Here is a 27389-nt window from a genome sequence, read left to right on the forward strand (position 1 = left end):
CCCTGGTGGTTATCTGATGTGGCCTGCCCTCCTCAAACCTAATTTTGTAAAAATGAACTTATCACAGATCACTTAAGTGTCCCGTGGTACAACTCAGAGCATTTAAGCATTTTTAGATCACTTAAATGACCCGGGACACAGTTCCAGAACACTTGAACGATCCGTGACACATTCAGAGATCCCTTTAGTGACATGTGACGTAGTTTTAGAGCGCTTAAGTGGTCCCCAGTGTGGTTGTACATCACTCAAGTTACCCGCGGCACATTCCCAGATAATTTAAGTGATCCGTGCCATAATTACAGATCACTTGAGAGATGCGTGGCACATTTCCTGATCACTTGGATGGTTCTGTAGGGCATTTATCAATAGGGGGATGTTACTTCAAGTGCCCACAAACTATCGAAAGGTTTTTCTCGTTTTTGGCACACCTAGTAAGATGCCATTAAAAATATTTCATATTTTCGTACAGGGTGGTTGATGACGTAAGCATTATCCAACCCCCCCCCCCCCCCTTGTCATCAAAAGTCAGCAAATCGGAAACCCTCATCGATGCTGATGTAATACTTGAATGGCCCCACGTCATTGAACCTTTCAGGATCTTTGGAGGCCAGTTTTTATTTTAACTAGTGGGGTTTCTCTTTATTCCCACCAGTAAAGAGAAAAAATTTTCACTCTCGTGGTCGTAACCTATTGTTTTTCTTCAATGATTCATTTCCGATAGCCCTACACTGTTGGATGCCCTTTCTTCAATGTGACCCACCAGCAGGGCCGCAACCAAGAGGGAGAGCATCAGTACCGTCTTAACACATAGGCTAACCCTGGCACGGTCCAGGGACCTCGTGGAAATGGAAATGAGATCTGGTAAACATTTTCGAGTTTAAAAAGCATGTAAATTGCAAATTAATAATCACGTAAGGGGCCTGAGAAAAAGACTTTTTAGACCTTTGCCCGGTGGCTCACGGTGTTAAGACGGCACTGTGGAGCAGACCTGTTTAATTCCCCGGGAGCCGGACTGGGGGCTCAAATTTCACCCTTTAACTTCTCCAACATTACAAGGGGAGCGTCAAAACGCGTACTTGCCTCGGCTGACCTGTTTAAATTTCTTACAGAATGGCCTGTTTGGAGGGCCGCGTATAGATATACAGTATCGTGAATTTCAGGTTTTTTTTACTAATACTCTCTCATGCGAGTAGCCTCGCAAAAAACCGACTTAGTCTCAATTATTATATTACTGCTCACTTCTATGGTTGGATGTTCCCGTTCAGCTACACAAGTGCGGGAGGAAGCAGGCGTGTGGGGTGCCCGGACGCTGTACCTGAGGGGACGCAAATTTCACTCTGTAAAACCTCTTTAACATAACAAGGGGGTGGCGCCAAAATGCGTGCTTGCCCCGGCTGATCTAGTAGCGCCCCCCCCCCCCAACCAGGGTGGAGCAAGCGGGTCTGGTGCCCAGGTGGACCGGAAGGGGCGCTGAATTCACCTTTTCACGATTGCTTCTACATAGCAAAGGGTGCCAAAATGCTGATTTGCCTCGGGCGACAAAGTATCGAGTTGCCTGCCAGCTCCGCGGGGGGGGGGGGGGGGCTCCCGAGTGTTGTACTTCATTGTTTAGTTATATTTTCTGTCTCATGTCATGTCGAGGTGATTGCTTGACTGGTGGGGTGTGTAACTGGAATTTTTCCCGAGACAACGACCTTCTGTGCTAAAATCACTTCAGTGACAGAACCTGGTTGTGACTTGTGTTTCGTTCACCTTGTCACCCCAACTTTTTCCAGGGGGGGGGGGGGCAAAGCACGTGTACTCAATGTATATATATATACCATTTTTAGTGTATTTTCGAAAGCCAGGGGAGGAAGCAACGCCCCCACCCCCCTAAATGACGGGCCCCATCATGCCATAAAGAAAAAAACGTCCTGGGATTTTGTGTTTTTCACGGTTATGCCCAGCAAACAATCTTCTACCAACATTTAACTGGAAAGTACTGGAACATCCACCCTATAGTCTGGACTTGTCGCACCATGACTTTCACTGGTTACGACAAGTTTCCAAACCATTGAAGTGGGTCGGCTCATTCCCTCAGAAAGGTATAGCGCCTCTGGTTTAAGACAAGAGTGTTCAACTTTCAGGAAAACGCAAGCCACTTCATTGATTTGAAAACGTGTCATGGGGCCACTTAATTAAGCGATTGATCTGTAAGTGCTTTGCATTTAAGTAATTTTTGAATGTGCTGGAACTCTGCCCTAGGTCACTCAGTGAATATGTAAATGCATACGCTGCGGCAGACTTTTTTTTTTGGGGGGGGGGATTCCCTTGAAAGGGTTATAATTCAAAATAAGTGTTAATTTTTTGTGGCAGGGCCGTAGGGTGGTGCCTCGGTTGCCCAGCCTAGTTATGGGCCTGCGCCGCAGGTCACTGGAATAATCTGACCATGTGCCGCATACACTTAAGTGATCTCTATAAATGGGCCGCGGCCGCTCGAGTGATCCAAAAATACACTCTAGGTTATTACTATGTCACTCAGTGATCTGTAAATATGCCGTGGGTTACTGAAATGATCACAGAATGTACCGCGGGATACTCAAGTGATCTTTGAATGTTCCGCGTACACTTGAGTGATCTTTAAAAGTGCAGTGGGCCATTTTAATGATCTGGAACTATTCTGCGGGTCAATAAAGTTTTCTGGGAATGTTGTCCCTCCCTTGCTCACACATTCTTTAGTTCACTCTTTTTATCATTAACATGCTTGCACGTTCTAAGGTATTTTTTTTATTGCTACTGAGTGCCCCTCCATAATTTAGGGAAAGGGAGCAGCGCATGTCTTAACGCATGGGCCCACCCGGGCACCTCAAGAGAAGAGGGGCCTCACAAAACTGAAATCAGATTGAATTTTTTTGGAATTTACAAGGTAGGGCCTCAGAAAAACCGCTTGGCCCGGGGGCCCATGATGCTCTTAAGACAGGACTGAAAGGGAGGTCCTCATATTTGAACGAAATATTTCCATTATCTTCGACCAACACCACACTAGAAATATTTAGTGTGGTGTTGCTTCGACCCTGTAGGCCTCTCATTGCCAACGCTTCCTCAAGTGAGAGTTAGAAATCGAATTTCAGTGTTTTCTGTCGCTGTTGCCTCTTTTGGCAAATGAAAAAGAATTGAATTTCAAATAATCAACATTTGTTTGTTTCTCAAGAGAGTAAGAATGACTGTATGATGATGATGATGCCATTGTTGAGAGGTATAAAAGCGACCGACGTAATAGAGTTCCTCGAAGAGTTCGGGAGGTTGGTTGGGAACTTTGAGGTTGGGTGCCGAGTAGAGTTAAAATCTCTTTGGCTCTTTTCTTTTTCAGGTACCCACCATTTAACCAAATGGTCTTTACTTACGACGGAGAGTAGTCTGTAGTAAGTAGGATGACCATATTTTCCGTATTTTTACTTTAATGCCCTTTTTTTTCGACTGAACACAACACAAAACATACAATCAAAGCAACCGAGAAAGACAACCCCCCCCCCCCCCACAAAATATGACATTACAATGGCACAGACACTCTGTGACCCCAAGGGACTACAAGTCCTTCCAGTGCGTCAATATAAATTAGATTCAAGAGTTAATTGGATTCTGCAACAGCCTTGTTAATGTACTATAATTGGTTAAATATAATATTAATTATAATATATATTTATTATAATAATTTGCAATGAATGAATTTCATTATTTTAATTATTATTTAACTATTATAAATATTTACAGTGAAGATTGCTTTAATGATAATTATGACTAATTATAAATTATCGCACATTTTGTTATATTTTTGAAATACGCTCTAAATCAGAGGTCAACCTTTTTTTATTCGTGAGCATTGTTCGTAGCCATCATAAAAAAAAAGAGCACCCTTACAGCAAGTTTGGCATACAACTGCGTGAAATCAAGATGATTTCAATCTTTCAATACAATTTGTATAGGTGTTTAATTGGAACTTTGATCCGGTGCTCGCGAGCAGGGCCGCAACTAGATGCTTGGTCACCCGGGGCAAGTGCGCATTTTGACGCCCCCTTGTAATTTTGAAGTAGAGGTTTTAGAATAAAATTTGCGCCCCCTCTGGTTCAGCGTCCGAGGCAATAGATCCGCCTGCTCCCCTCCTAGTTGCGGCCCTGCTCGCGATCACGAAATCGGATACGAACATCGAGCACTGCGGTCGTAGCTCTGTGGATGTGGAATCGACTTCTGTTACTGACAGCTTCACGGCTTAGTTACCTTCTTCAATGGCCAAGAAACGCTGCTTAACGAGTTTGATGAAGATGAAGCCACCGTCAAAAAAAAAACCCCATTAAAGATGGAGTTATTGTTAACAGTCATGTGATCCTTGAAGATGGAGCCACCGACAACTGCCTGTTGTGTCTGCATAATGACCTGTATCTCGACAGCTGTTCTCGTCGGCAGGGCCGCAAGTAGTGGGAAGCAGGCATAGTGGGGAGGTCCAAAAATGACTGTCCGTGCCTTGCTCAATGTACCGCTGAGTAATTTCGCGAGATGCATCATGCGTGTGCTATGACAAATCATTTAATTGTTAAGGGGGGGGGGCGGGGGAAGCCTAGAGCATTTCGGAAAAACTGTCATTTTCGAGAATTCTTCGGACATTATAGGGAATGCTTCTCAATTTCCAACTCGAGTTGAAAATTATAAAGCACATTCGCTATAACAAAAAATATTCGCGATTTTTTTTTTTGTGCCTTTAACATTATAGACATTTGACAACTACTTGTAAATCACTCGTTATAGCGAGATTCTCGTGTAAGCCCTACTCGTTACAAAGGTATTTTACTGTACGCTGATGTCCAAACGTTTAGCATAAGTATGATTTGAGTAGATCAGGAGTGGCCAATAACTGACGAGCTGGCCCGTGAACTGATTTTGCGCGGCACGCGACTAGGTAAAATTATTTCTTAATAAATTGATTTTTTTGTTATCTAAGTCATAGTTCCCCAAACTTTTTGTTCTATCGCCCCCTCCCTTCAGAAATTTTTTCTCTCATCGCCCCTCAACTCAAGCGTACACGTACGATCCTATGCTATATAGGATCGTAGTCGCATCTATCGGCCCCCAGACCATTCCATCGCCCACCGGGTCAATATTGCCCATTTTAGGAAACTGATTTAAGTCATAATTTTCAACAGCAGACCTAATTAACATACTATTTACATTAATTATTTCTAGTGACGATAGTGATTACCTATTTTCTTATCACACTGCCTTTTCATACACACGTATTGCTCTTAAAGTTTTTTATGGGCATTTTTACCCCAATTTTTTCCACCGACTCGGGCAAGTTGTATTTTTGTGGCCTCTGTATTTTTAGCTGAATGCATGATTGGTTCTGCTCAGTGATGAAACCTTTTTGAATTGGATGCCAACTCTAGGCATCCAATTGTGTTGTATATAGGCTATGCAAGCCCCAATAATTCCAAAGAGCAAAAATGTAACATATGGGTTGGTCGGGTTCAGGGCCGCAACTAGGGGAGAGCAGGTGGGTCTCTTACCCCGGGCGCTGAACCCGAGGGGGCGCAAATTTCATTCTGAAACCTCTCCTCGGGCCTGGTCGGGTTCATATTGCTCATTGAATAAGGTAGTTCCACATCCAGACACGATGATTTTTTATGTCGGAACCCGAAAAGCAGTCATTTCTAAATTTCGATATAGCAGGTTGGTGGCGTTCCAAGTTGAAGCAGACTAACAAATTCTCAAACCAAAATACCGAAACTCAAGTAATAAGAATACATGCATCGCGCAAATCTGGTTCCGTGTAATCTCGTGGACATGCAAGAACACCATGCACGTGCTCATCCTTTCCAAGCCGCTTGAAACTCTTAATGCAACTTTGATCCTTTCTGCCTGGTCCGTACGAAGCTAATAATCTATTTTATCTTGGTATCATCACGGGTTTGCTCTTGATAGAACTATCCTCACCACTGGTATTTGGTAGTGCAGTCTTAACGTATGGGCCACCCCGTAGCCGGTCAATTTGTCGCACTCAACTTGTCGCGCTCAACTCGTCGCGCATCAATTTGTCGCAGTGCCAATTCGTCGCGGTACAAATTCGTCGCAGAGCCAATTCGTCGCGGTACAAATTCGTCGCAGAGCCAATTCGTCGCGGTACAAATTCGTCGCAGAGCCAATTCGTCGCGGTACAAATTCGTCGCAGTGACAATTCGTCGCGGTACAAATTCGTCGCAGTGACAATTTGTCGTGTAACCAATTCGTCGGGACGTCAATTTATCGCAGAGTCAACTCGTCACGCGATCTGTATATAGGTTTTTTGGCTCATACGTGAAAAAATAAACATGAAGAAAAGTTTTTTTCCATCAAGAAATGCACACAGTTTACTAAATTTTTTTTTTTTTTTGTCATTTCGAAAAAAATCATCGAAATTAAAATTACAATTGATATTAATGTTTTATTATTCAACTATTGTAAATGTTAAAAAAATCATTTTTTCTATGATAAAATTTTAAAATTCTGTAAAAAAATGTCGGTGTTTATGATATTCCCCAAATTACAGTACAGCGGAGGCTCTCTTTAAGTGTAAACTGGTATCTGTCCCATGTGGAATCGAGACTCCCACCAACATTAACCACTACAGTATCTCCACAAGAACCTGAAATAATTAATAATTTAATTTAATTAATATTTCATTTTCACCGGATAAGCCACACTTGTCGCTTTCTCTCGAGATTTCCATTACTCGTAGCGAGGGGAGTTGGGGCGCACACCGAGATGATAAATTGCGATCACATACATTTTCAAAATTTAATTTGCACCGGGTAAGTTGCTCAAGTTAAAAACTCAAAAAATCCAACCAATAAAGTTCATAGGTTACATTCGAGCAAATGCAACCGATAATCTTATTGGTTGAATTTTTCAAGTTTTATAAAAGGACTTTTAGAAAACTTTCATAGTGTAATGCTAGCCTTAGATATATTGTCGGTAAAAAATTCCTCAAAGATGTATTCTCTACATGGCAGATACATATTCAATAGTGAATTAGGGCCATTCAAGTATTACGTAAGCAGATTTTCAGCCATTTTTGACCCCCTCCCCCTTGTCAGCAAAAATCAGCAAAACACTGACCCCCATCCCCTCCCCTGTCAGCAAAATTTCACCAGCAGCTTAGAATATTTCATATCTTCAAAAAGGGGTGGTTGATGACGTAAGAGACCTTCAACCCCCCCCCCGCCATCAAAAGTCAACAAATCCGAAACTCCCTCCCCGATCCTGACGTAATACTTGAATGACCCCTTAGGCAAATTGTGCTTTGGGATGGGCATTGATCCTAATTTATCATCTTGGTGTGTTCCCGCAACACCCCTCGCTGCGAGAAATGGAGATCCCGCCAGAAAGCGGGAGTGCGGCTTATACGGTGAAAATTTAATTTTGAAAATTTATTTTATCGTAATTTATCATCTTGGTGTGTTCGCCCAACGCCCCTCGCTGCGAGAAATGGAGATCCCGCCAGAAAGCGGGAAGTGTGGCATGAATACCATGAAAACTGAATTTTGAAAATTTATTTGATCGGCGTACTGACTCTGCGACAAATTTGTACCGCGATGAACTGATTCTGCGACAAATTCGTACCGCGACGAACTGACTGTGCGACAAATTTGTACCGCGACGAAATGAGTCTGCGACAAATTTGCACCGCGACGAACTGACTCTGCGACAAATTTGTACCGCGACGAACTGACTCTGCGACAAATTTGTACCGCGACGAACTGACTCTGCGACAAATTTGTACCGCGACGAACTGACTCTGCGACAAATTTGTACCGCGACGAGTTTGTAGCACGACGAATTGACGCTGCGACAAGTTGATCGCGACGAATTGACCTAGACCCGGGCCACCCGTGCGTGACCCAGGGGCCTCAATTGAAGGGGGGGGGGACTCACAAAAATGAGGTATAGTTGATATTTTCGAAGAGTATGCATGTAAATTTGCGTGGTAGAGCCTCAGAAAAATCATTTGGACCGGGGGTCCGTGGTGCTCTTAAGACGGCCGTGGTACACATTTACTCCCATTAATAAAATTCTTCACGACGTCTACCGGTGCTGAGTGAATCAATCCATTGAGAGCCTATTCGCCCCGTGCGGCTCCACCGGTTGCCAAATCAGGAGTAAGGGTTAAAAATAATTGCAGAAAATTTATAAAAAAAATGTTTCGTCTGTAAAATTCAAACTATTTTTATAATTTAGTTATAATTAAGCTAAAGAAATAGTAGTTTTTAATGCATTATATCTACTGGCTGGAAATCATTGTTTTCTGCAGAAAAACAATGGATATGCATCAGTTAATGAAGAACCCAGGGTAAAATTTTAATGACTAAATTGCCCGTTTTTCACCATGTTACTTGTGGTGGACACCAATCTGCAAGTTTTCTGGGTCATTTTACTGGTGCGGTCAACTGCCGTTACGCTGCAGTTGACTTCTATGTTGACCCTTGAACAGTGAGAGGTTGGTCGCCCCTGGTGTAGATCATAGTTTCTCAAACTTCTTTTGTTCATCAACTCTCCACCCCCTGAAACTTTTTCTCTCATCGCCCATCCTCCTTTCCTAAGTGATATCCTATAATGTACCCGTAACTATTATCATCCCGCAGAGAACGATATTGCTCACTTTATGAAACATTAGATATTCTGTATTTGGTGATTTCCCGTCAGAACTGGTAGAGCCAGCTCCCTCCTCCCAACTATAGATACTTCGTCAGACGGGGCATGCACACATTTTGGAGCCCCATGAAATGTAGAAGCAGTTGAAGGATTAATTCGGCGCCCCTTCTGCTCTACCACCCAGACCACCATGCTCAACTGTTTCTCCCCTAGTTGTGGCCCTGTGTGGAGACGTGGTCATGGGGTTATGCAGAGAGCGACAAAGTTGACCAGAAATTGAAACCATTTTCTAATAATTTTGTAAAAAAAATCTGAAAAGAAAACACCTTAGCGTGAAATTTTAATCAATTTTTATCAATTTAAAATGCTTTTTTAGGGCAGTAGCTGAAAATTTCTCTGGAAGAGACGTAATGTACTTGTGCGTGCGTCCCCCTCCCCTTCCCAAATTGTATGTGCCTTTCAAAAAGTCGATCCTGCGTTCGCCTCTGGACGTATAGTCAGGGCCGCGCTTGTGCAGGTGCGAAAGGTGCCGCCTCACCGGGCAGATAAATTTTAAGGAATACCAAACAGAATAAAAGTACTTTTATTTACATTTTGACTTCTGAAAAGTAAATTAAAATTCTTCCTAAAACAGGGAAGCTACGGGTTTTGAACCCCTAAGCCAAGCACGTGGGTTTTGGATGATTTTTCACGGATGGGTGGTTTTTGGTTTTGGTTTTTCACGGATGACTTATACATTCAATTTGGGTCGAATCGGCTATGTCTGGGCCAAAGCCGCTTGTAAGTTAATGCAGCTTTGATCTGGGCGCTGGACCAGAAGGAGTAAAATTCTTCCTTTTAACTTATTTAATCCTTTGACTGCGGGAATAGTCAGAGAAATGCTTCTGTCTTTGCGGGAGGGAAAGAATAATTTACCATTTTTTTCACTTGTCTTTTGGAAAGATTATGGTGCTCCGCATATACAAATAAGGAAGACATGGCGTCTCTAGGTTATGCTCTTTGGTGGGCTCCAGCACAGATTTTTCACTACAGTTAATTTAAAAAGTGAAGGGTGAGAATCGTTCCGAGCTGTTGCCCTGTACGCACCATCCTTGCTGGTTCACGATTGTGATCAGTGTTTCTCACCCTCTCAAGTTCCCCGGGAAAACACTTGCAATTTTTTTGCTGGGCGGTGCGTACTTTTGCCTAAATTTATTGCTAAATGGCTTTTATTACCATATTATAGTAGTACAGAGTTTGACAGTCGTTTTTGTGTGTTTATTGTAAACCTGGCGATCGCCGGGGTGCCCGAGGATATAGCCACTATACAAGGTCCTTATACAGTCGCCTTACCCGAGGATACTGGAACATCGCAAAGGAGGGGGGGGGGGTTGGGGTTCAAACTTCCCAAGTCGAGATTATAGCGTTTATTTTGCAGGAAAAAAACGCAAATCCCCTCTGAGAAGAAAAAAAATTGAACCCTCCCCCCCCCCGAATATTCTGCGTATGCCTATCTACTGGAATATCAGAAAAAACCGTTTTAGAGGACCACAAAGCTGTTTTTAAGCCGGGCCGGAAAATACTTAAGCCCACCTTTGGCAGAGGCGGATTTGACGCCTTTCCTACATTCCAGTCTAATTTTCTTCACCAAACATCCGTCAAATTCGCCGCCCTAGGCTATAGCTCGCTTAGCCCCTGTAAATATACTCCTCTGCCACATTCTTTCTGTTTCACTCATGCTCACACACTCCCTAGGAAACGCCATCCATAGCAGAAGGCGTTCGCGCGAAGCTCGTGACGTCACTGAAGAAGGCCATCTTACCTCTGTAGCTATTGGATATAGTAGGCCCACGCACTTTATTCTTTTTTGTAGTATATTCAATGGCTATATATAGGGAGATGACCTTGTGTTGTTATATATGAAGGTGTCCCGCAGTATATAGAAGGGTTCTAGATGGTGTTGCCCTAGGTTACTCATTTCACCGCTCACTAATCTGTTTCCTCAAACTATACGCCACTCCTTTGGTCCCCATGTTTGCATACTGTTTTGATCGTTCACATGCTGGCACACTGTCAGTGGCGTCTTAACGTATGGGCCCACATGGACACGGCCCGAGGACCCCAAGAGGAGAGGGACCTCACAAAAATGAGAAGTGGTTGAAATTTTCGAAAAATTTCCAGGTAGGGCCTCAAAAACATCACTTGGCCCGTGGGGGCTCCCATGATGCTCTTAAGACGGCCCTGCACATTATTGATCGCTCACATACTTACACACTGTTTTGGTCTCACTCTCACGCAAGCAAACCATTTTGGTTACTCGTGTTCTTCCAAACTCTCTAGGTCACTCCATGCCAACTCCGAAAATCACCATTTGTTCAATCACTGACCTAGTCCTTCGTTCTTTCGGCAGAGGCGGACTTATGGTTTTTACTGTCTGTGACCTATAACACTTTTGTTGCCCTTTTCCCATTCTACTAATTTCCTTGAACGCTCATTCCTCAAATTTGCCGCCCTGGCCCATATGCTTCTGGCCCTTGCGTATAGTCCAGAGTGGTTGTTTGTGCATTACGCTTAACTTTTAAATATGAGTGTACTTTTTTTTTATTAGCCTACGTCTTTTTGGTGAGAGGAGAGCCGTTATTTTTGTTACTTTTCCCCACCACCTTCATAAAGTGTAAAAAAAGACAAGAAAAAACAAAACCAGTTTTTCTCGGCCATCAGCACCACCGACGCGAAGATTCTCTGCTACCACAAACGTATCCCGAAGGCCTTTTAAAATAGCGCATTAACTATCCGCAACCCATACCGCGTAGGCGGCCTGTTTGTTTTGCAATAAAAATAATAATAATAAAAAAAAAAGAGTTGGATTGTGTGTGTGGCTGTAATGAAAGATGCCGATGAACTGTTGCGGCATTTGTGTCGTGGCCGCCAGTTGTAGAGCTGTTGCTGAGGATTTATCGATTCTTCGGGGGACCATCGCCGCCGCCTCGTGATGCTGTGCGAGATTCATCACAACCAAAACAACAACAACAGCACCGGCGGTAGCTTCGAAGCGTGGGACTTGATCCGCAGGGAATGCCTCGTGGACACGGTCAACTTCTCCGTCCAGTCCATCGCCGTGCTGGCCATCACGTTGGGGATAGTGTGGTACACGTGCCTCGGCCGGCAGAAGCGCGACAAGCTGACCGGCGCCGGCGAGTACCTGGTGGTCCGGTACCACGAGCACAGCTGCCGGTGGATACTTTGCCTGTGCCTGATGGCCGTGCACCTGCTGGAATCGGGCGAGGGCCTGATGGCCGTACAGTACAACGACGTCTCCTTCCCGATGTTGTACCCGGTCGTGTCTCCGTGCACGTCCATGTTCGGCACCGTCGCCGCGATGCTGCTCTACCATTACGTCGAGAAGTGGAACTGGCCCAGGATGCTGCTGGTGCTGTTCGTGTACTGGCCCGTCGCTATTTCCATCAGGATCGCCAAGATCGTCACTTTGTATGGCTTCGGGCTTACGGTATATCACCTGAGGCTGCAAGTCACCTGGGCCTCCATGTTTTTGAACTGTTTACTCATGGGACTTGAAGTCACTGTTGTTGTTGTGCAGGTATTCATTTAGATGAATTTGTGATGAATTTTTAAGTGTGCCATCTTGATGCATGCAGAGGTGTGGGTGGCGTGTGCTTTAGCCCCTTTCAGAAAATATGCCTTTGTGTTTAAGTCACTCTATTGGTTGCTCAAATGCTTTCACACCCTCTGGATACTATTTTCATCCCTTGCTCACTAGGTCTCTTTTTTTCTCTCTCACTCATTAGGTCTCGCACACCCTATAGGTCACTCTTTTGATCACACATTGTCATAGCCCCTCACTCATTTGGTCACTCACTTACCTAGTCTTTTACTCACGCAAGTCGTTTTGGTCATGCATTCACTTATTCTAGTTCTGTTGCGATCAGGATCGCCAAGATTGTCACTTTGTAGACTCTCTCGGGCTCATGGTCTATCACCTGAGGTTGCAAGTCACCTGGGCCTCCATGTTTTGAACTGTTTACTCATGGGACTTGAAGGCACTGTTGTCGTTTTGCAGGTATTCATTTAGATAAGTTTGTGATGAATTCACAATTGGGATATCTTAACGCACTGTCCCGCAGGTGCGCGACCCGGGGAGGGGCCCCCCTTATGATTAGGATATCTGTTGCTATAATTTTATAGAGCAAATATGTTAACTGGCAGGTTGGTAATTCAGTTAAATAAGAGCCCACTGAACCAGAGCCGGTACTAGAAGGGGCAACTACCCTGGTAGAAAATTTCAGGAGACAATGAACATGCAGTAATAAAATCACTGAATTTTACAGTGGTGGGTAAAAGTATGTGCTTCCCCCTCACAAAATCCTACTTACAGCCCTGCCCTGAACAACATTTGTGGGCTCTATAATGCTCTTGAGATAGCCTAGAGTTTACGGTGATTTTTGAGGGATCGTGGGAGCAACATCAAAGATTTGTATGGAGGACTCAATATGTATGTATATACAGTGGACTGATGCTCTCTCTTTCTTACTTGACACGTATCAGACCAGGGTGCGCCGAAGTGGCAGAAGTTAAATGGATAAATTATTAGCTGATTTAATTCTAGAATACTAACTAAGCAATTAACATGCAGTTTTTGTTTTTTTTAGTAAGTATTCTAAGGTTAAATAATATTAACCGGCACTCGACTCTGGAATTATTTCATTTCGCCCTGTCAGAGCATGTGATGAGCAGGATCGATAGTGTCTGATCATCAGAATGATTGCTGTATGGCCCCAGGGTTGGGTCGGAGTAAGTGCAATGAGCTTATACTCTATAAAAATACGACCTTACATGTGGGAGGAGGAGATGGGGGAGGCGAGCAAAATCCTAAGCAGGTGGCCCCCAAAGATCTTACCAAGGGACCCAGTTCCATGAGGATATGGGGACAGTGAAATAGAATTTATTTTTATGTGATTATTCTAAATTCCATTGAGGGCCCACTAAAAATCTATTCATAGAAGCCCAGTTCCAAGATTGGGGGGGGGGGAGTATGAAATATATATTATTTTCTCTAATTATTCTAAATTCCATCGAACTGGTTATTCATTATAAATTTCTTTCATTAAAGGATAATATTGAAAAACGATTCAAGTAATACAGCACCAAGATTATCTATTAACTTAATAAAGCCCTACTCTTTATATAGTTCAGAGTTTATGAAAGTTGGGATTATGAGATTAATGATGTTTGCAATAATAATATTACAGAATATTCATCAATGTATTTCATACAATAGTAAATATGGACTCGCCTGATTTTATATGCAGTTCAACACAGGTAAGCCTATATATCCCTCACCAAATCAAAGCTGTATCGCAGAACCGCTGTTGTTTTCAACCATTATGAAAGGCCTTGGCAACAATGATTGAAATAAACTTTAAATAAGGCTACATTTCATGGCTTAGTAAATTACCCATCATGATAGACCGAAGTTGTGTTCGGTTAGAAAAAAAAAAATCAATGTCTATCCAAAAAAAAACATCCTACAACATCCAGTTTTCTGTATATCTTTCAAAACAAAATTATTTCATTTTCTCATTTAAAAATTACATTGATAAAATGGTATTACGTGACTTAATCCCTATCATTACTGTGATTGTAGTGTTCCAGTTTTCAGTATAAAAAAACCCATGATAATGATTTAAATTATGTGATAAGATGTAAATGATTTCTGTTAATCTTCTTTGTTCTCTTTTCTAGCGATATATGTGTGATGTACCATTTGAAGATGCACCATATTTGAAAGCAGATGTGACAGATATTCGGTACCTTCATCCATTCTCATCCCTATTTTCCCGAGCTACATTTTCATGGCTTATTCCATTGTTAAAACAAGGATATCGTAAACCTCTTGAGCTTGCTGATCTTGGTATTCTTCCCGAGGTAAAAACATTTTCAAGTTTTGACATGTTAGTTAGAATTTAAATATACTGTGGTTTTATGATTTCTATTTCTTTTTTCAAAAAAAATCATAAGAGGATTGTTTTGAAGTATTGAATATTGAAATATACACTGATACAAAGTGCATGTTATATATTGACTAAGGCTGGGATTACACTATAAAAGTTCTTATAAAAGATCTTTTACAAAACTTGAAAAAACAACCAATGAGCCTATTGGTTACAAAGTGGCTGCAAAAGGATTAGATTAAATTAAACAAAAAAAGGGAAAAAAAATATATAATTAAGATATGAATCAGTGTTATCCAAAATTTTTTTTATGAAGAGTGAGTTCAAAAATCCATATCACAAGGAACGCCTTCATCAGTGACAGTGAAAGGAGGGCCTTAACGTGTGATAACCTTATTAGAGTGTCCAGATGATCTCAACAGCAAGTTGATCCCTCTTTTTTGGTTTAATACGATTTAATGTCTCAAACCCATGTTCACATGATGCTGTTGCAAGAGGCAAAGTTAGGGCAATTACAATCAACTTTCTATATTCTTGATAATAAAAGCTGTGTGTTATCACCACCTTTTCCGTACCCACTGATCATTTGCAAAATTCTGTCATTTTCATCCCTTTATATTTATGTAATAGTCGTTTTTAAAATAACCATTCTTTACTAAGTGGCTCTTTAGGAAGTATATTTTCATCTTAAGGTATTCTCATTTCCTTTACAATAGAGACAAATGAAACTGTCCATTGCTGCATCAGAACTTGGGTTGGAGAATTGATAAAATTGATTCTCTTGATGATGCAAACCACTAGTGTTGGGGGAAACTTCGAGAACTAACTCAAACAGACAATGGTCTTCGAACCCAAACAAATAATTTTCATCAAATTGATGGCCGCAAAAACCTTATTAACTATTTGTATTTTTTGTTGTGAAACATCTGAACAACTTTAGGCATCATCTCATAGTACATGGCACTGCACCTATACACAAGGAAGTATAGTAGCTCAAACTCTAACCAAGGCACCCATAGCTATTGCTGTATTTCTAGGAGTTCAAACTCTTTAGCCAAGATACTCATAGATAGCACGTACTCGAAAGCAATTTAAAAAAAAGTGATAGGAAAAATCCTTCCTCTTTTCTGTCCTGTTCTTCTCTGAAATGAATAGTGCAGACCTAATCACAGCAAAATTGCCAGAGGAACATATGAAGGAAGGTTTTTTGCCCACTTCGGTAATCATTTTTTTAGTTGGTGACGGCACAAAAAATAAAGTATTCAACATTCAAAAAGAGTGTGTTCGTACATCGCGCCTGCTATGGTTTATGGATAGCATGCATAATCTTCATCTTGAAAAGAACAGAGCATTTAGAGAGTGTAAAAGGTAGGTTGGCAGATAACATTGGCTCTAACCAAAAATAATTTTTCAGATACATCAATAATGGATGTATGTGGACAGTTTTTCCCCCCCCCTCTCTGTAGGAGGGTCTCAAGAGAGGATTCAGGAAAGGGAAGGATTCCCCTTTTTTTTTACACAAAATTGGGATTAGGGGAAACTTGCTGAATTGGATAGAATTGTGGTTAAGAGATAGGTCACAATGAGTTATGTTGAATAGGGAATTCTCTGGTTGAACAGGGACAGGTGTCACAAGTGGAGTTCCTCGAGGAAGTGCCCTTGGCCCTCATACTTTTTATTGATAAACTTGATCAGGGTATTGATGGGATTGCTAGCAAATTTGCAGATGACGGGAAGCTAATGGGAGTAGTCGGGAATCAAAGCGATAGGGAGTTGCTCCAGACCAGCTCAAACAGGATTGGAGAATGGGCAAATGAATGGAGCATGACGTTTAGCATTGACAAGTGCATGGTCACTCATTTTGGTTTGAATAACCCATGTTTCTCTTATGAGTTAAATGGTGTCACTATCCCTGATGCAACTAAAGTCACCGATTTGGGAATTCTCATTGACAAGTGGCCTAGGTTTTCTGATCATTATTCAATGGTGGTAAAAAGAAAACGTATAGAATGCGCAGTTTCATTTTCAAAAAGGTCTTTTGTGTTCTAAACTCATTTTTCCACTTTTCCAAGACTTAGTTCATCCTGGACTGGAGTATGCGTATGCTGTAAGGTTTTGGAGATCATACCCACAGAGAGACATAGATTTGGTGGAAGGGGTGCAGAGAAAAGTTAAGCATGTCCTTCTTGGCACACAGGAATTATGAAGACAGACTTCATTTTTTAAATATGTCTACATTGGATGAGTGCACCCACTGGGGAGATACGACAGAAGTGTTCAAAATTTTCAACGGGATGGATAGGATGGATCATGAATTATTAGTACAACGTCATTTGACTTCTTTTACAAGTGGACACCAGTATCTTTATTGGTAAGGGACAATTCTAGGTTATGGTGCCGCAGGGAATTTTTCTCTAATAGGGGTGTTAATAAATGGAATAGCTTATCTCCGAAAGTAGTAAATTCTAACACAACTGACACGTTTAAAAAGAAATACAATAAAAATGATGGGGTAAATCAAGAAGCTATCCATACTTAGAATTAGACAGCCATGCCAATTAGACAACCTAGGTATGTTTTATGGGCATTGTATAATATTTCATCATGTATATATATTGTTTGTAATTGCATTTTTAATTGGGTTGCTGTATTTTTGAAATATATGGCATCCATATTTGTTATGGGTATCTTTTTCTTATCCACCTAGTTGGGTATTTTGCCTGTTGGCATTGTATTTGTATTTTTCTAATTTTTTTCTGAGAAATCAAATATCACTTGAGAAAATAGGTGCCAATATATCCAAAATTCTGATTGGGGGAATTCATTGCTCCTTCTACTACCCTAGCTATGCCACTGGTTAGTTCATATCCATGCCTGAATTGGGATTCGAACTCAGGCCTGCACAGAGGGAGAGGCTAGCTACTTTTCTGCTTGACTGCCAGGCGGCAGTTGAGGGGTTTGTACATTTTTCCCAATCACTACTTGAATTTTTAATTAGAAGTTAAATGGTCATATAAGAAAGAGAATCTTATTTTTTTAAGGGTACCCTGTTTACCCCACCCATGGGGGGACCCATCAGTAAACCAAAATCGTGATAGTTGAAGAATGAAAACATTTTTTAACAAAAAAAGAATCGCTTATATTCAAATCGTTAAATGTCCATCATAGCCACATAGCAAAGTTTTGTGTAAAGTTCTTGTCATGTTTCAGAAGAATATAGACTCAATAATTTCGCACTTGGTTTTGCTCCACAAACATAAATTTCTATTTGTTCGTGCATGAAGTAGGGCATTCACATGGTGATATTTCCTTTGCTGATTACAGGAGTAAATTTTTCCCATCTAAACTTGAGAAGCTCTCATATGCTGCTTATTTATAGTTGGGAAATTACAGTGCCTTTCAGTCGTAATTTGTATTATTTATGAGTGGAGACGCACATATCTCAAAATATAACTGTACTTCTAAGTACATAAAATTAGTGTATCTCTTATGTGAATGATCAGGATCTTGATTAGGCATGAAAGTGATCTTATGAATGATTTTGAACCATAGGCCCTAGTCTCTAATTAGCCTTTGTGTGTATAAAATTACAATAGTGTGACAAGAATGAGATAACTCACATTAACATGTGAAATTTTTTTTTCCTGTTGAACATTATATATTGATGAGAAAAGTTATTTTTCCTATTCATATGCACTACAGGAAGAAATGGCAGAGTTCCAGTATAGGAGGTTTAATGAGGCATTCACCCAAGAAAAGGTATGATTTTAATCAAGTAATCAAATGTGTTATTCAATTTTTTTTCAATTGTACTGAAGAGCCTTTCGTACTTATAAATTGCTATTTATATCTCATGAAAATTTAAATAAAAGAACACATGGCTGTAGTTAGAAGCATCATTATTTAACAATAATATTTATGTAGTGAGTTTTTCTAGAGCTTGACAAATTGAAGAAAAATTTAGGCACTAGCCAAATTTATTAGGAGCCAAGCATTTTTTCTCAAGGAAAATGATCTAAAACTAGCTATTACAAGTGGTTTTGTTCATGTGGATTTGATAATTTGAAAATTACTCGGCTATGATTCCTCCATATAATATTTTAATCCCTCATGACCGACCCCCTTGGGTGCTGAATTTTCAGAAATCCATCTTAGAGTGGGTATCTACATTATAAAATATAATACTGACCAAATTACATATCTATTTGTAACTTCAGTGGTTTCAGCTCGGTGCTATGATTGTCCCATATAATCTTTGATCCCTAAATTTTGTCTCCTGAAGACTGTTGCCCTTATCTACCTCCGGCCCTGGTTTTCGAGCTTGAGATGTGCATGTCCATTGTTATTGTATTTTTATAAATCCTGCTAACAAAAAGAATCTGAACTCGTAGGTAACATGAATAGGTTTACGAATTGTGTTGATGTAAGTTGAGGCATAATTTTGTAACTCGTGTCATACTTTGTGCATTTACCACTTTTTTGCTCAACGCAGGGTTTTGATAATTTTTGTTGCACCACTGTCATTTTCTGCACAGTGAGGCTAATTAGAGCAGAATCTAAAATTTATTGTTGATTCAGATCAGCAGCATTCAACCTTTTCACCTATTTTGTACTCATTAAGGGATTGATTCTCTAACCCCTTAGTGTGGGACTCCCTGCAGTAGCAATCTTTTTCTGTGGTTATGTTGTCAAACTCTGTTGTACCTCCACGTCAGTACAGTTTCTAACGAGGACAAATTTGGTATTGAACTTGTGAGTCCTTCTAAATATCCTTTGGTACTTCAGGCGAGCATCTTATCCACTTGAGCTACTGCCCCCACACAAAGCTGGGTATTTTCTGATAGAATGAACTATTACAGCTGATTAAAATTCTTTGTATTTGTGTGAGAGATTATGAAGAATATGGTGCTAACTTTTTGAACCAACTTTGATACTTGACCATGTTTAGTTTATAGACGTGTTAATTATCACAACTCTATATATATCTTCTCTTTTAAGACTCTGGCAGAGAGAAAAGGTAGAAACATATCTTTATGGAGATGCATGTGGAACACATTTTGGAAGACTTTATTTGTTGGCGGTATAATTAAAGTCATGGGTGATATCGTGGGTCTCATTGGCCCTCTGTCTATCAGTATTATTCTTGCTTATGTGTCGGCTATTAAAGGTGGAACTCTCCCTCATGGGACATTAGAGCAGGTGAGTTAAATCATTTTAATACTCATTGTTTGGATGCTTTTTTTTGTAAATTAAAAATACATTTGGGTTTTGCCCTGGTTTTCTTTTGCTGAAGATGTAACGAAATGAAAATATTTCTCGATATTCAACTTGTAGAAATGTTTTATTATCAAACTTTAAACTGTCTGCTCACATTCTTGCAGCAGCAACACTGTTTCCTACAGAATTTTTTTTTTAATTGATGATAATTGTTTTGAGTTCTGTTATCAAATTTTCAATTGCAAATATCTAGTGCACTCTAGGTTTAATTTAAGTTTTCCCAAATAAGATCATTGGTGGACGGCAATAAAGAATTGCACAACACAAAATTTTTCCACTTGAACGTTTATTACAGTTAATTAGAGTTACATCAACAATTCCTTCTAATCTAAATACGATGACACAGCTATTTTAAAGTTTTATGTCAATAAAGTATCACAAATTAATTTATTACAGTAATTTAGACAGATCTCGCCTGATCGACAGTCAACATCAATCTGACTATAATTATCTCTGCAAGTTCACTTCCACTCCAGAACCACCCCCCTCCGCACATCATCACAATTACATCTAGTCCAAACAGCCAGGAGGTCCATGCTGATCTATTCCCCCCTTTCCAGTGGATGCCACAGAGAGAACAGAAATCTTCAGGGAGAGAGCATTGTCAGATCAATCCATGATTGATTCAGGAAACCAGGGAAGTTATAGTGTTGTTACGGGCATCAGTATGAGCACTTCATGACTATCCTTAAGACATGCTCTAGGCACCTTGATTTTACTCAGATCATAACTAGAAGAGAGCAAAAAAGGAAGTGGATGTTCACAGCATACAACTAGTAATTAAGAAGAAAAATTCCTGGTTATACCTGACCACAAAAGCCAATAAGTTTCAAGATTCAACGTCACAGAAATTAGCATAACATCTCAAACAAGCATAACCTAATTTGTGGATTTTGGATTTTAAATATTCTGGCGCAAGGACCAATTTGGTCAAACTGCGCCAAAACAAATTATAAAAATAAGAAAAATCATCCTTTTGTCTTGTCAAAATACTAAAATCATGCATGATAAAAAGCAACGTAAAGCATAAAAAAATGACATGAATTGTAAAAATCTATAATTTGTTATAAAAACCAATGGCTTTGATGAATTTAAAAATGCGAGATGCATCGCTGTGGTCATTTAAAATGTCATGAAGTGAAAGATGACTTTGACCAAAAGCGGTCGTAAAATGATGACGATGATGTGAACAAGTAAAAGCATGAGCAATGGTTAATGGACTTTGACAATGTGGGCACTGTGGCTGACTCTCTCGTAATAAAAGATATGATTGTGTGATACGACTGTGTCCTATGCGCAACCGGGCAAGCAGAACTTCCTCCTTTCGGTTAGTTCTGCAGCTCGAACGCCAATGGCCAAGTGTGGGCTTGATGGCATGTAATTTGTTATTAATTTGATTGTTCCAATGGTCCTGCCAGCGGTGATGCATCACTTCCCGGAGGATTGAGAAGTGGTCACTGGCAGGTACCAAAAGGTTATTGTCAATGTTAGTTGTTGTTCGAGCTGCAGTGTCTGCTTTTTCGTTGCCCGGTATTCCTACATGACCTGGTACCCAGTAAAATTTTACTGTGGTACCATGATGAATGAGGTAATGCAGTTCATGAAAAATGGAATGAATGAATGGATGAGTGTGAAACGTACAGGAACACAGTGCTTGTAATGCGCTGAGAGAGTCGCTATAGATAATGCATCGTCGGTGGCGTTTGCGTCGTATATGACGTAGAGCCTGAAGGATTGCGTACAGTTCTGCCGAATATATAGTCAATGTGTCTGGAAGTTTGAAAGATGTCTCCTCACAGCAGATGTAGGCACAACCGACATGGCCAGGGCTCTTGGAGCCGTCGGTATATATGGGGAAGTACCTGTTGTACCTACCCCTGTGCCTAAAGAATATCTGTCGATATATGACATCTGCTGTGGTGGCTCTAAGGTATAATGATAATGAAAGAGAGACATCTGGCAGAGACTGCTCCCATGGTGCCAGTTGCCAAGCAACTGGGGCCACACGACTGATGTCTAATTCTAGTTCTTCCACAAGTGCCCTCATACGAAGACCGTAAGATGGAACACATGAAGGGCGAGCAGCAAATAGTCTATGAAATGAGGGATTAAAAATGACACGATGAAGTGGATGATCTGGAAAAGACTTCATCTTGATAAAATATTTCAAGGAAAGTTGCTGGCGTCTTGATGTCAGTGATGGCTCGTTGCATTCGACATACAGGCTCTCCATTGGAGACGTCCGGAAAGCTCCAGAACAAATCCGCAGGGCGAGATGGTGGACTGGGTCGAGCACACTCAGATAGCTCCGAGGTGCCGACCCGTATACAATGGAGCCGTAGTCGAGCTTCGATCTTATTAAAGCTTTGTATAAGTGGAGGAGCGACTTACGGTCAGCTCCCCACGATGTAGAAGAGATGACCTTCAAGAGGTTCATCGTCTTCATGCAACGAGCTCTTAATTGCGCAATTTGAGGTTTGAAAGTGAGTTTCTTGTCAAATGTGATGCCGAGGAATTTAGTATTTTCTACAATAGGTATTAGATTGTTATTGAGAAACAATTGTGGGTCATCATGTAGGTCTCGACGCCGACAAAAGTGCATAGCAACAGTCTTGTCAGCGGAGAATGAAAAGCCGTTATTATGAGCCCACTTGCTGATCTTGTTGAGAGCGGTTTGTAATTGTCTCTCGGCTGACCTCATATTCACTGATTGGTAAGATATCAACAGATCATCCACGTAGAGTGCGCCAGTGACAGACAACGGGAGTTGGTTCAACACCCCGTTAAGTCTTAAAATAAAAAGTGTTACACTTAAAATGCTACCTTGAGGTACACCTTGTTCTTGAATTTGGGGAGCTGATAACGTGCTTCCGATCCGTACCTGAAAGATGCGGCGAGCGAGAAAGTTCTTAATGAAAATGGGCAAGTTGCCCCGCAAGCCGCTATTATAGAGGTCGGAAAGAATTCCGTGCCTCCAAGTACGGTCGTAGGCCTTTTCTATGTCGAAAAATATGGCTAGCATATGCTCCCTCTTCACAAATGCTTGTCTTATTGATGTCTCAAGGCGTAACAAATTGCATGTTGTGGACCTGAACCGTCTAAAGCCGCTTTGATGTTTTGATAAAATATTGTTAACCTCAAGGTAGTGCGTAAGGCGATAGTTGACCATGCGTTCCATGAGCTTACATAGACAACTGGTCAAAGCAATAGGTCGGTAACTATTAGGTTGCTGAGGATTTTTGCCAGGCTTCGGGAATGCAAGAACAATGGCTGCTCGCCAGGTGTCAGGAAATGAATGACTGACCCAGATCCGATTAAATAATATGAGTAAATGTGAGAGTGATTCTGGTGAGAGATGCCGAATCATGGAATAATGAATGGCATCGGGCCCTACAGCCGAGTCAGGACTTCGCTGCAAGGCCGTCGTCAGTTCATGAAGGGTGAACAATGAGTTGTATCCCTCCGGTGTAAAAGGCCGGAAGGTGTACGATGTACGTTCGGCCGATGATTTAATGGGATGAAACGATGGGGGATAGTTCGCATCGCTGGAAACAGCGGCGAAATGGGCGGCGATGGTATCCGCAATATCCCTCACATCGCTGATGATAGTGCCATTGGTGTCTAAAATAGTGATGGGATGAGACTGATAATGACCATTGATTTTTCGGATCCGGTCCCAAATGATTTTGGATGAAGTAGATGAATTGATTCCCGTGGTAAACTTTTGCCAGGACTCGCGTTGAGCCTGGCGCCTGGTTCTTCTCGCTATCGCCTTTGCTTTTAAAAATGCCAACTTGTTGTCATGGGTAGGATACCGCCGGAACCTACTCCACGCTTTCTTTTGTGATTTAATCGTGAGATTACATTCGTGGTTCCACCAAGGTTTAGGAAATTTAGGAAGTTTCGAGGAGACTTTAGGTATTGTTTCATTTGCTGCAGAGATGATACAACTGGTCACAAGGTCGACACAGTGGTCGACGTCGGGTTGCGAAACCATATCCTCCGTGATTTCTGCCTTGACAGTGAAGTCTGCCCATCGGGCGGCCACAAGCTTCCACCGAGGAGGACCCTCAGGTATGCTATGGCTTCGATCAAGGCACTTAACCACTAGAGGAAAATGATTGCTCCCGTGGAGGTCCGGATCAACCGACCAGGACCAGTTGGGCAAGAGTGAGGGTGAACATAAGGATAGATCTATTGCAGTGAAACTATTGTTTGGGGCATGAAAATGAGTGAAACTGCCATCATTCATGATGGCGAGGTCCATGTCTTCTAACAGCCGTTCAACCATTTCGCCACGTGGGGTGTTGCTGTTAGAACCCCATATCATGTTATGTGCATTGAAGTCTCCAAGAAGAAAAAATGGTGGAGGTAATTGATCAATCAGATCTTCTAGATCTCTCTGTAAGATGGTGTCATTTGGTGGCAAATAAATGGAACAGATGGTAATTCTTAGGCCTGTAGAGATTTCCACTGCGATGGCTTGCAGGTTCGTGCGCAGCGTTAGAACGCGCGACGACACGTGATGTGGAACCAGCAGAGCAACACCGCGGCAGGCTCTACTCCCGTCATCGTAATCAATACGGAACAGGGAATGTCGCCTGATGTTCCATGTCTCCGAGGGCTTCGTAAAAGTTTCCTGGAGTGCCACGCAAACAGGATGATAGTGATTGATCAAATCCTTGAGATCTTCATAATTGGATCTAAGACCACGAATGTTCCATTGGATTATGTTGGCCATAAATTAGGTAGAAGTAGACGGTTCGAGGTCTTTAAATTTATTCCGGTCTAGTTTCCGGCGAGTACCACCAGATTCTGATACATTATCAAGATCCATGTCACCAATTGACTTGTCATCAATTAGTGACACATTCTTGAGGGTGGGACATTTTATTGCTCTCTGTATTGCTTTTCTTGAATATCCGGTCTTTTTAGATTTATTTCCAGAATTAATCTTGGGTTTAGTAACAGTAGGTTTTTTGAATGTGTGCACTGTTGCTTTTCCTGCCTCTTCTTCGGAGGTAGTGGACTCCCTCCGTAATCCAGCAGAGCAACAGCAGCCACAACTATTACACGGTTGGTTAGATGATGATGTTTGAGTTGATGTATCAGCTATTGGTTCAGTCTGAGTTGTTACGGATGCTTTGGTGACAACATTGTTAGTCATATTAGCTGATGATGGATTTGTTACCATATTAGAATATGATCTATTACCTATTGGAGTTTGGTTAGAGGTTATACGACGGCGTGCTTCGATATATGAGATGTTATTGAGGACCTTGATCTTCTGGATCTCTTTTTCTTCATTCCATTTCGGACACTTTCTGTCAAATGCGGGGTGGTCGCCACCGCAATTGACGCACTTGAATGGTGAATTAGTGCAGTTGTCCGAAATGTGGTCCTTCTCACCGCATTTTGCGCAGGTGGGTTGACTGCGGCACGCCGTTCGTGAGTGGCCGTATTTTTGGCAGTTAAAGCATCGAACAGGGTTAGGAATGTATGGCCGGATTTTGAGGTTATAATAACCTATTTTGATATCTTTCGGCAATGTTGGTGATGAGAATGTGAGAATTATGTTTCGTGTGGGAGCTGGATTGCCATCTTTGCGGCTCATAATATGTTTGGCAGATGTTACGCCTTGAGACGCCAGCTCTTGTGTTAGTTCTTCTTCATCCATGTTAATTAAGTTAGTATCTGAAATGACACCACGTGAATAATTCAACGTGGGATGGATTTTAACTGTTATTGGAATGTCTCCGAGAGATGTGAGCGTTTGAATGAGTTCGGCTTGTTTGGATGTGTTAGTCTCGATGAGAAGGTCTCCTGAACGAAGGGCCTTCACCGATTTTAAGGTACCAACTGTGCCATAGAGAGCTTTATCTATTACAAATGGTGATACTTTGGCCAGCGGTTTTTCAGCATCTGAAGAGTGCAGAAAGAAAAATGAGACAGTTGATGAATTTGAAGCAGTTACAGTGACATGTGTTTGGTTTGAAGCAGTTCTTTGACGTTTTGGTGCATTTTGATTTTTTCCCATATTTGAATGGGTATGGTTCCACTCCCACCCACCATGCCCACCATGGAGCCCTACAAGGGGACGCGCACACGTAACCGGTGAAGGTTAGTAGCAACGTCAGGTTAGGTGGGAGCTATACACCACCAAAGCAGGCGAGCAGACGCGTTCAAGATCCAAGATCGTCGTGAAGCAGCACCAACAAACCTCAACGACGTCCGGCAGGCCCGGCCCCTCTACCTGCCCAGTAGTGTAACCCCTTAAGCCACCGAGGCGACCACAGCCGATTGACCTGGACGGGGCTAATCCAAGCCTCCCGTTTCGGCTGAATCCGAGGCCAAAGCTAGCGCATCAGGCTAACCAGGATCCCCATCTCCAGCCTTACGGGTCTCCGCGCACGGCAAACACGCAGGTAGACGGCGTCCCAGACAGAGCATACGCTAGAAGCAACGCCCCGTCTGGGAGGACCCCTCCCCGCCTAAGCGGGGTCCACAATGAGGGGTTGGACACAAGACATAAACATGTACAGGACAAAACAAGACGCAAGACAAATACTGTAAGTTGTGTAGAAAAAACATGTAATCTTGGCTATTGAAAGTGAAGGATATGAGCACAAATAAGCGATGACAATGACGTGTGATAGATTTAGCATTACCCAGGGTGCACCACGAGGAGGCCTATCACATTACACCCCTAACCTAATTTGTATGTACATGTAATATATAATAATATTGAAAGATGATAACAATCTGAATCTGACAACAATGCAAAAATCGATATTTAGGACCTGGGCCAGGGTCAACAACATAAGGCCTAGCATAGATTGAATTAATTCATAAGGCTATTAACCGCATGGTAGTCTGCGACCCACCATCAGCATGATGATAAACATTTGCACTTAAGTATTTAATGTATAATAGTTTTGTACTTAGTAATGTATAATAGTTTTGTACTTAGTAATGTATAATAGTTTTGTACTTAGTAATGTATAAGTTAGTTTTGTAATACATTTTTAGACATTTTAATATATAAACACATTTCCAACATTTAATACATAAAATTTTTTTCACAATAAGGTGTATCAGGACTTCCCACAGGATTTAAACCAGCGATTCGAGAAATCCCCAAAAGGAAATGAAGAGAATAATGGACCTTAGGATCCCCATACTAGTGCAAATCATGATTTTGTTTGGGACCGGTGGTCAGGCTGTTGATGTCCTTCTCACCCAACAGCCGGAAGACCCCATCCCGACTACTGAACTAACTGGTTCATGCCGGTATGCCAACAGGATCCTTGGGTAGTTTCCGGTACCTGAGAGGTCCTTGGGGCCTAAAAATAGCCAATTAAGGAGAAAAAGGGGGAGAATATAAAGGATCCTAGGTTGTCATGTTACACAATAGCTTTCATAATATAAATTTATTGAAGCAAGATTTTTCTATACGAAGATTTTTAACAGCTGGCTGATGTGAAGATATATCTCATCCTTGGATAA

At 41.6% G+C, this 27389-nt stretch overlaps 1 protein-coding gene across 2 annotated transcripts in view; it reads left to right on the top strand.

Annotated features, from left to right (window-relative positions):
* The first annotated feature begins 11419 nt into the window (after nucleotides 1–11419).
* Nucleotides 11420–27389, top strand: part of LOC149085825 (ATP-binding cassette sub-family C member 9-like) — an 87630-nt gene continuing 71660 nt past the window's right edge. Inside the window, exons 1-4 of one of the 2 annotated variants that reach the window (XM_089232263.1) lie at nucleotides 11420–12235; nucleotides 14398–14580; nucleotides 18309–18365; nucleotides 19605–19805. In XM_089232263.1, the coding sequence (XP_089088389.1) occupies nucleotides 11630–12235; nucleotides 14398–14580; nucleotides 18309–18365; nucleotides 19605–19805 (1047 nt within the window). In that variant the 5' untranslated portion in view covers nucleotides 11420–11629. The remainder of the gene's footprint in view (nucleotides 12236–14397; nucleotides 14581–18308; nucleotides 18366–19604; nucleotides 19806–27389) is intronic. The other variant, XR_016192685.1, reaches the window with a different exon arrangement.

Source organism: Pholcus phalangioides, unplaced genomic scaffold (genome assembly GCF_987345545.1).
Source record: "Pholcus phalangioides strain wild (caught in Gottingen) unplaced genomic scaffold, Ppha-v1.0 ptg000005l_1, whole genome shotgun sequence".
Classification (NCBI taxonomy): domain Eukaryota; kingdom Metazoa; phylum Arthropoda; class Arachnida; order Araneae; family Pholcidae; genus Pholcus; species Pholcus phalangioides.